The sequence below is a fragment of the Asparagus officinalis genome, chromosome 7 (genome assembly GCF_001876935.1).
Source record: "Asparagus officinalis chromosome 7, Aspof.V1, whole genome shotgun sequence".
NCBI classification, from domain to species: domain Eukaryota; kingdom Viridiplantae; phylum Streptophyta; class Magnoliopsida; order Asparagales; family Asparagaceae; genus Asparagus; species Asparagus officinalis.
In genome coordinates this window covers 18,065,751-18,075,183 of record NC_033800.1, presented here as the reverse complement: position 1 = coordinate 18,075,183, position 9,433 = coordinate 18,065,751, and the positions used below count along the sequence as shown (strand labels likewise).

Sequence of the window (9,433 nt, the reverse complement as noted above, 5' to 3'; positions counted from 1 at the left end):
ACGGAGAGATTTACAACCATGAAGAGCTACGAGGACAATTTCCTAATCATGTTTTTAAGACAGGCAGTGATTGTGAAGTTATCACTCATCTGGTGAGATATTTCAACCTTATAACTTTGTCACATGGTGATCATTGTGTTATCATTGGAATAAGCAAGAGTTATGGGGCACTCAAGCTGTCAATTTTTAACTGAACAACTTGGTTTACAATTGTTCTCTTCCTTAGTACGAGGAATTTGAGGAAGATTTTCTGGATATGTTAGATGGAGTCTTCTCATTTGTTTTGTTAGACACCCGACACAACACCTTCATAGCTGCGCGTGATGCCATTGGAGTCACACCCCTCTATATTGGATGGGGGCTTGATGGTACTTGCAAAACTATCTTATTTCTCTTGTTGAAAAAAAATATGTATGTTTATTTCTATAGCACTCTGCAACATGTCCATGACATAAAGATCTTTCACTTTTACTTTACTGACTATTTTAATGTGTTTTGTTTAAGGTTCTGTTTGGATGTCATCTGAAATGAAAGGACTGAATGATGATTGTGAAAACTTCAAGGTCTTCCCTCCCGGACACTTGTACTCCAGCAAAACAAGAAGCTTGAAGAGATGGTACAACCCACCTTGGTACTCCGAAACTGTTCCATCAGCTCCATATGATCCCCTTGTTCTGAGGAAGGCATTTGAGAAAGTAATTGCAAGTTTCAATTTTATAGCAGATTAACTTGAACACCTTGAATAAATTTGTTATGTTTCTTCTATGATTAGCATATCATACAAGAGGAATTTCTAATCACTTTTGTTAAATATCCCAGACATTTTATGCCAGGCTTGCCAGCTATATGGCACAAGTAATATGAAGTTAATGCTTTTTTCAATGATCTACAATGCAAAATTTCTATATTATGCAGGCGGTCATCAAGAGGCTCATGACAGATGTTCCATTTGGAGTTCTACTGTCTGGTGGCCTTGATTCATCCCTAGTTGCTGCTGTTACAGCTCGGCACCTTGGAGGAACTAAAGCTGCAGATATATGTGAAAACCAACTCCATTCCTTCTGTATTGGTTTGGAGGTGATGACAATCTCTTGCATTTTTTTCGTTCAATCATTTTCCAATAACTAATTATTTTAGATGTCATATTTATCTTTGTTGGGGAAATTACCCACTAAACCAGAGAATAGTAGAGACAATCACAAACACAATAATTACGTGGTTCGATCAAATTGATCTACGTCCACGGCAAGAGGGTGTATCACTATATTCAATCTCAACATACAACACTCATACAAAATATTGAGAGCTCACAGATTTCTTGTGTGGCTTTCTCTCTCTTTTTCTCTCAATCACTCTCTGCTGGTTTGGAGTTTTGGAGTGTATTTCACAGAGGAAGAGAGGGGGGGTTTTATAGCTTCCATGCCCTCTCTTTTGTCAACAAATTCGGCACCTCCCCCTCTCTCTTGATGTCAACAACGGAGGCTGTTGTTGCGTCTCTAGCTCCCCCTTTCTCTTGATGTCAACAACGGAGGCCACCGAAAGTTTGTTGGCCTCAATTGTTGACTAACAATCTCCACCTCGGTGAAGTTTTCCCAAAAACTGAGCCGACACCAATAACTAGTGAGTCTTCACCCATCTTGCAAACAATGCCCCAAAAGGGGCCACTTAACAAGTGCGAATGCCTCCCAAATTCAAGCAGTGCTTGAACTTGAAGGCCGGGATCGGTTTGGTCAACATGTCAGCTGGGTTGTTTGCAGTACCTATCTTTTTCATCGTGATGTTTCTTTCAGCAGTTGCCTCACGAATGAAATGATATCTGACATCAATATGCTTTGTCCTCTCATGATGTGCTGAGTTTTTGCTTAGATGTATTGCGCTCTGATTGTCGCAAAATACAACTGAACTAGCCTCCTGCTGTAGTCCAAGCTCACTCACGAGATTTCTCAACCAAATGGCTTCTTTTACCGCTTCTGCTGCTGCCATGTATTCTACCTCTGTGGTAGACAAAGTAACTGTCGACTGTAGAGTCGATCTCCAACTAATAGCTGAGCCAGAAAGAGTAAAAAGATAACCAGTCAAAGATCTCCTTTTATCGAGATCACCTGCATAGTCAGAATCTACAAAACCTACAACTGAGGTTCCCAAAGTACTGCTATCAAAAACTAAACCCAAATCTGAGGTACCCCTGAGATACCGTAGGATCCACTTCACTGCTTTCCAGTGTGCCTTCCCTGGTTGAGCCATGTATCTGCTCACTACACTGACTGCCTGGGCAATGTCTGGACGAGTGCAAATCATAGCATACATAATGCTACCCACTGCATTAGAGTATGGAACTCGGGACATCTCCTTCTTCTCGTTCTCACTTGTAGGTGAATCTGATCTTCTTTGCTGCACCAAGATCTTTCATCTCAAACTCATCACTGAGTTGTTTCTTCAAAATAAGAATCTGCGACATGTTCTTAGCAGCAATAAGCATGTCATCGACATATAATAGAAGATAAATAAAAGAATCATCTCCTAGATGCATGTAGTACACACAACTATCATAAGTACTTCTTGAGTACCCATGACTAAGCATAAAATTATCAAACCTCTTGTACCACTGTCTGGGAGATTGCTTCAGGCCGTACAAAGATTTCTTCAATCTGCAAACTTGATCTTCTTTACCTTCTACGAAGTATCCCTCTGGCTGAGACATGTAGATAGTCTCCTCAAGTTCGCCATGCAAGAATGCAGTCTTCACATCAAGCTGCTCAAGCTCCAGATCAAATAGAGCAACCATGGCAAGCAATACACGGATGGAGGTATGCTTCACAACCGGAGAGAACACTTCATCATAGTCAATTCCCTCCTTTTGTCTATAACCCTTAGCCACCAACCGTGCTTTGAATCTAGCATCTTCAACCCCTGGGATCCCTTCTTTCTTCTTGAAAATCCACTTGCATCCAATTGCCCTTTTACCCTTAGGTAATTGCACCAAATCCCAAGTCTGAAACTGGTGTCAGAGCTTCTCGGTTCTAGGACAGCTTTCAATCCTCCACAATGGCTTCTGTGAAGTTCTCGGTGTCGATCTTTGATGGCCAAAATAATTTCGGCCTATGGAGGATAAAGATGAAGGCTTTGTTGCGACGTGAAGGCACGGTCAAGCTCTAGCGGACTTCTTAGTTCATCATCCAATATCAGATTCTTCCAGATTATATGAGGACTTACCAGATGAAGTCACCGAAGCTTGTGTAACTCTAGAGGTCGTACAAGTATGGAAATTGTTCTTTGACGGTGTGTCTAGAGCAAATCCTAATGGAGGAATTATCGCTGGTGTGGAGGTGGTACTTGTATCCCTAAGTGGTCATGTAATCCCAAGAGGATTCTCTCTAATCGAGCCATGCACCAACAATATAGCAGAGTACAGCGCTTTGCTATTAGAGATGCAATTGGCCGAGGAGCTTAATATTCGACACCTTGAGGCTTATGGTGATTCTCAGCTCATTGTGAATCAAGTCCGAAGAGAATATGAAGTACGTAATGAGGACTTAGTCCAATACCACTTCGTTGTGCTAGAGCTAGCCTAGAAGCTTGAAGGTTTTTTTATTGGATACATCCCACGAGTCCAGAATGCATATGCGAACGCTCTAGTCTCGCTAGCAACTTCATTGATATTGCCACCAAAAACAAAGACAAGGATAGTCATGGGTCGTGAATTGTATCACCCCAAGTTCCCCTTAGAAGACTGCTCAAATGAGATAACGATGGAGATTGCATGTGCGTCACAAGAAAGGGCATTACAAGTCAGAATGCTATGCTCTAAAAAAGAAAGACAACCAGCGTGGTGAAACATCAGATTCAGCTAATACGGTAAAGGCTGATACTGCCGTTGTTGCTGAGACGGTTCTTACAGTATGTCCCTTGGATGGCCGTTCCGATAAAGAATGGATCTTGGATACAGGTGCGTCTTTTCATATGTGTCCAAATAAAGATTGGTTCACTACTTACAGATCTATAAGTGGTGGATCAGTTTTGATGGGCAACAATGCAGTTTGCAAGACAGTTGGCATTGGTACAGTTCGCATCCGGTGTCACGATGGGATAGTGAGAACTTTATCAGATGTGAGACACATCCCAGACTTAAAGAAAAATCTGATTTCTTTGAGTTCTTTGGATTCTATTGGGTGTTCTTACACTGGCGAAGGTGGAGCTCTTAGAGTTACTAAGGGTTCATTGGTTGTGATGAAAGGTAGTAAGGTGAACAGTCTTTATGTTCTCCAAGGCAGTACGGTGACAGGCTCTGCAGGTGTGTCTTCTGATGCTGATAGAGACACTACTCAGTTGTGGCACATGCGCTTAGGCCACATGAGTGAGAAGGGAATGACTATTTTGAGTAAACGTGGCTTACTCTGTGGTGATCATACATCATCACTGGATTTCTGTGAGCATTGTGTGTTTGGGAAGCAAACTCGGGTCAGCTTCTCGACTGGCTCACATACGACGAAGGGCACTCTCGACTACATCCATTCAGATTTGTGGGGACCTGCTCAGGTTCCATCCAAAGGTTTATTGTGTTTGTGATTGTCTCTACTATTCTCTGGTTTGTTGGGGAAATTACCCACTAAACCAGAGAATAGTAGAGACAATCACAAACACAATAATTACGTGGTTCGATCAAATTGATCTACGTCCACGGCAAGAGGGTGTATCACTATATTCAATCTCAACATACAACACTCATACAAAATATTGAGAGCTCACAGATTTCTTGTGTGGCTTTCTCTCTCTTTTTCTCTCAATCACTCTCTGCTGGTTTGGAGTTTTGGAGTGTATTTCACAGAGGAAGAGAGGGGGGGGTTTATAGCTTCCATGCCCTCTCTTTTGTCAACAAATTCGGCACCTCCCCCTCTCTCTTGATGTCAACAACGGAGGCTGTTGTTGCGGCTCTAGCTCCCCCTTTCTCTTGATGTCAACAACGGAGGCCACCGAAAGTTTGTTGGCCTCAATTGTTGACTAACAATCTTCCGGCCATAAATATGCTTACCTTTTCTTGCAGGATTCACCAGATTTGAGGGCTGCAAAAGAGGTTGCCAATTATTTAGGCACAATTCACCATGAGTTCCACTTCACAGTTCAGGTACTTGAAATAATAGTAATATTTTCATACAAGTTGTCTTCAATTGAGATGGAGTACAAAGCTTAGCAGTCATTGAATTTCTATTAAATTTCCAGGATGGTATTGATGCCATTGAGGATGTAATCTACCACATTGAAACATATGATGTTACCACCATCAGAGCAAGTATCCCCATGTTCCTCATGTCTCGTAAAATCAGGTCATTAGGAGTGAAGATGGTAATCTCTGGGGAAGGTTCAGATGAGATTTTTGGAGGATATTTATACTTTCATAAGGCACCTAACAAGGAGGAGTTCCACCAGGAGACATGTAGAAAGGTATGTTATTTGTTCTTCTAGAATGAGGTTGTTAGAATCTCCTTATCAGTATAGCACTACCCCATCATGGTCCTGGTTGATTTTGAGTATGTATGTTGCTGATTTGACTCATAGATCAAAGCTCTCCATCTATATGATTGCTTAAGAGCGAATAAAGCCACCTCGACATGGGGGTTGGAACTTCGTGTGCCATTTTTAGATAAAGAATTCATTGATGTCTCTATGAGCATTGACCCAAAATGGAAAATGGTAAGTTAAACTTGACTAGTTACCGTACTTTGAATTTCATAGGATGGCTGATAAAGATAAGCAATTTCTCAATAAAATAATCTGGCTCTCTAACTCGGGAAGTCGTCATCAGATCAATCCTGATTTGGATCAGATCGAGAAGTGGGTATTGAGAAAAGCTTTCGAAGATGAGGAGAACCCCTACCTCCCAAAGGTCACTTTCAATCCTCTTAAATACTTATAGTCCTCAACTATTGTCATGAGCTAAAATAACATGTACTTGATACATTAAATAGACAAAATAATATACATCACTTTCTGTTAAAATACTGAAGAGACTGAGAAACATTGCACGTCTCCTTCTGCAGCATATTCTCTATCGGCAAAAAGAGCAGTTTAGTGATGGTGTTGGTTATAGTTGGATCGATGGACTGAAGACCCATGCGGCGGAGAATGTAATTTCAGAACTTCCCTTAGTTAATTTTTTATTTTCCCAAAAAAAATTGTTGATTTTTTCTATTAATTGCTATGTACCTTTCATGTTTTCTGTCTGGAGCTAGCCTATCTCATTTCTTTACTACGTCATCATAGGTGACGGACAAAATGATGTTAAATGCTGTGAATATTTATCCACACAATACACCATCCACTAAAGAGGCGTACTACTACAGAACGATCTTTGAGAGGTTATTCCCACAGGTAACTTGATAGTGTCCTGCCCTGCTGAAATCTAATACTAATACTTCTTTGTTCTACCTGTATGATATTTTTGTAGGATTGCTAACTAGATATTCCTCTTTTTTCCGCAGGTTTCTGCGATATTGACTGTCCCTGGGGGCCCAAGTGTTGCCTGCAGCACCGTGAAGGCCATAGAGTGGGACTCCCAATGGTCAAAAAACCTCGATCCCTCTGGTAGAGCTGCTCTTGGTGTCCACATCTCGGCCTTAAATCCACACATTCCTGCCTCTCTTACTGCTAATGTAGATGTAAGAGCTTCATGACTCCATCAATACCTAATGTTCTTGACTTCAGTTCATGATATAGCAGCATCTGTATTTTTGGTTTTTAGCTTTGTACATCTAAGTTCTTAACAGTACACGCAGTTGTATTTGAATGGAAAGAACTGAATAAATAAATTTATCATGTCTTTGATTATCCAACTTTGGTTACAAATACGCATAAAAGATTTTGTTCCAAGTATCTGGGACTCCAGGCAAGCACCAATGGATGCAGTCAGCATACTTTTTTGGGTTAGCCTTCTCCTCGGCTGTCAATACCTCCCCTGTAATCTCAGTATAAACTGTGGCATGCCCATCAATGCGGTACTCTGATAGCTGTGTTATATTGATGAAATTCACGGGGACTTTCATTCTTCCTACTACACTAGAAACCACTTCCATAAACCTTTTGTCTGATCCGCTTCCCCAGTATCCTCTCTTCATTACTGGTCTTGTCTCATTGTAGCATCGGATGCCATTCTTATGGTTCCAGTCTGCACTCCTGCAGTGCAAATGAATTCTCTTTTAGTATATGATGAAGCCTTTTCCTTTATTATACTGGTAGTAGTTGAGTAAAAGAATAGAAAACCTCATGTGTGTAGGGGACATTGTAGTAAAGAAAATTCTTGTAGTGTTCGGGTTTATAGTAGAGTCAACCCAATTAGCCCATGTCTTGAGGGCAAGCCTGTAAGCAACTACCGCATCGAGCTCCTCAAACCCTTCCAGATCGTTTGCAAATGAACCCCACCTTAAGAAAAATTGCATACATAATCACATTTAGAAAAATTGAGATTGTTTTCTATTGGTTTTCACTATAGCTGCATAAACTTACAGAGACTTCATTCTTAGACCACTCATCCACCATACGTAAGTATTGAACACTAGGATGTCAACTCCAATCCAGTGTTGTGCATGTTTCGAAATTGAATCTATTCTCAGTATTCTCTTTCTTGTATCTGTCACGATGTGAAGATCAGAGTTTGATTCAACAAGAAATGGCGCCCAGTAGAACTCGATTGTTGCATTGTATCCCTACAAAATTCAGAAAAATCTACAGTCAGAAAGTATTGATATTGTACTAAATTTACAGTCAAGTATTAAAAGTACCTTGGCGCTAAAGACTGAGAGGGGGCGACTTCTGTTCATGGATTTCTCTTCTGGTGGTATATGAGATTGGACAAGACATACAAATGATTGCCACTGCCCTCTCTGCAGTGAGTCTCCCACAAACATTAGCCTTTTCCCCCTAAGTTTCTCCAATACTGCTACAGGATCAAACCTGAAAGAATATCGAATTATTATGTTTCCGTGGTCCATAAGTACAACTATGACGATTAAAATTTATAATTACCTAGGCAAATTGCAGTCATCCAATTGCCACTCCCAATGGAGATAATCACTATCAGGCCTTCCATTCTTCGCACAGGACATTTGTGTATCCACATATGGGCATGTCTCATCTGTATAGGGTGGCTCAATAGAACTGTTGAATACCCACATACCCTTTGTAACGCTACACTCATTAGGATCGAAATCAATCTTATCTTCATCGATTGTATCATCACTAAGAGCGGCAGACCTTGCCTTCTCTTTCTCTTCTGATGAGTTGACATGCACATTTCATATCAAGTTCAGAATACAGTATTAGAAAATGTCATCAACTAAGACTAATGATGTGAATTACCTGAAACTTTACTAGAACAAGCTTTGAACTTAAAGATGGATATACCAGTGAGAGCCCGAAGATCCTCAGTGAATATCACACCAGCAAATGCGATGGCACAGATGACAATGACCATGATGGATAGTGGGAGCTTGCCTCTTGATATCTTCATTGGATAGATAGAATAAGGAGTGCTTCTCTAGTGTTTGAATATAGAGTTAGAACATAAGAGTGGTGGTGTAACTGAAATGATGATAAAGAGAAAAAAATAGAACGAGTGTTGTGGGGTATTATTGCTAATGTATGTTCTTTTTGGAGTAGGAGTGAAGTAAAAGCCATGTAGACTGATGATCCAACCACAAGTAATTATTTTTAAAAAGCGTTATTCTTCAACTACTGCCTCATAGTTTTCAAGCACATTTTGAGGTGTTTTTAGTGAGGTTGGAGGCTCATGATGCCGATTGAAAGTGGCATTTCTCCTCATTCCTTACCTTTTCTTCTGTTGATTCTCCCTTTGTATCGGATATTACACACACATCGTAGACACCAATTATTCAATTTCGAAAAGTGATTAATAGATGTATGGCCAACCTCGACAGCTAGTCATGTTTTTCTTGTTCAACAAAATGGCCTAGTTGCTATATAGGATCTCAACCTTTCAACATCAGTGATAACCATTAGGACACTTTTTCCCATATAGGTGATAAATAATTTTTAGTACGCAGATGGGTAAAATTTAATGATCTTTTGGTCTTATGTCCCTTTTATCGAACGATTAGGTTAATTTGGTCTACCTCAAAAAGATAAGTAGCCATTCTTATTGAACGATTAGGTTTACATTCTAGATACTTTGGTGATATATAATAATGATAGCAGAGCTAGTGTTATCATCTGATGAATAACTCTCTTTCGTAAAAGTATGTTCTCCTTCTCTACTTGTCTATAGCAGTTATGACTTCCTGGCCTCACTTAGAGCTTGTTACCGATAGGAATGTCAAAACAAAATTTTATGTAGCTCATATCTGCAAACTAAAACAAATGGTTGGGTTTGTTCTGGAGGTTAGGTGGGGCAAGGAGTATGGACTTTTTCCCTCTCTCTGTGTCT

At 40.3% G+C, this 9,433-nt stretch overlaps 2 protein-coding genes across 5 annotated transcripts in view; one reads left to right on the top strand and one right to left on the bottom strand.

The window, feature by feature from the left end:
- LOC109850950 (asparagine synthetase [glutamine-hydrolyzing]-like) overlaps positions 1-6,822 on the top strand; it is a 15,342-nt gene extending 8,520 nt beyond the window's left edge. The window contains exons 2-12 of one of the 2 annotated variants that reach the window (XM_020421033.1): positions 3-92; positions 227-368; positions 505-695; positions 916-1,077; positions 5,042-5,122; positions 5,218-5,439; positions 5,554-5,688; positions 5,801-5,881; positions 6,036-6,122; positions 6,259-6,366; positions 6,477-6,822. In XM_020421033.1, the coding sequence (XP_020276622.1) occupies positions 3-92; positions 227-368; positions 505-695; positions 916-1,077; positions 5,042-5,122; positions 5,218-5,439; positions 5,554-5,688; positions 5,801-5,881; positions 6,036-6,122; positions 6,259-6,366; positions 6,477-6,668 (1,491 nt within the window). In that variant the 3' untranslated portion in view covers positions 6,669-6,822. Of the gene's footprint in view, positions 1-2; positions 93-226; positions 369-504; positions 696-915; positions 1,078-5,041; positions 5,123-5,217; positions 5,440-5,553; positions 5,689-5,800; positions 5,882-6,035; positions 6,123-6,258; positions 6,367-6,476 lie in introns of those variants that run through there. The other variant, XM_020421034.1, reaches the window with a different exon arrangement.
- Positions 6,776-8,928, bottom strand: LOC109850951 (protein trichome birefringence-like 3). Of its 3 annotated transcripts, XM_020421036.1 has the most exons (7): positions 8,820-8,928; positions 8,350-8,527; positions 8,017-8,263; positions 7,773-7,944; positions 7,498-7,697; positions 7,255-7,413; positions 6,776-7,167 (listed from the first exon to the last, which is right to left on the bottom strand). In XM_020421036.1, exons 2-7 carry the CDS (start codon positions 8,498-8,500, stop codon positions 6,834-6,836), a joined length of 1,263 nt encoding a protein of 420 aa, XP_020276625.1. In that variant the 5' UTR covers positions 8,501-8,527; positions 8,820-8,928; the 3' UTR covers positions 6,776-6,833. The 3 variants fall into 3 exon arrangements, with proteins under 3 accessions (XP_020276625.1, XP_020276626.1, XP_020276624.1); XM_020421037.1 differs by lacking the exon at positions 8,820-8,928 and having other exon boundaries at positions 8,395-8,694; XM_020421035.1 differs by lacking the exon at positions 8,820-8,928 and having other exon boundaries at positions 8,350-8,692.

Coding starts and splice junctions, on each gene's coding strand:
- LOC109850951 (XM_020421036.1), bottom strand. CDS start 8,500: ATGAAGATATCAAGAGGCAAGCTCCCACTATCCATCATGGTCATTGTC. Junction 7,698..7,772: donor TCTCAGTCTTTAGCGCCAAG/GTACTTTTAATA, acceptor TGAATTTTGTAG/GGATACAATGCAACAATCGA. Junction 7,168..7,254: donor ATGTCCCCTACACACATGAG/GTTTTCTATTCT, acceptor TTTGCACTGCAG/GAGTGCAGACTGGAACCATA.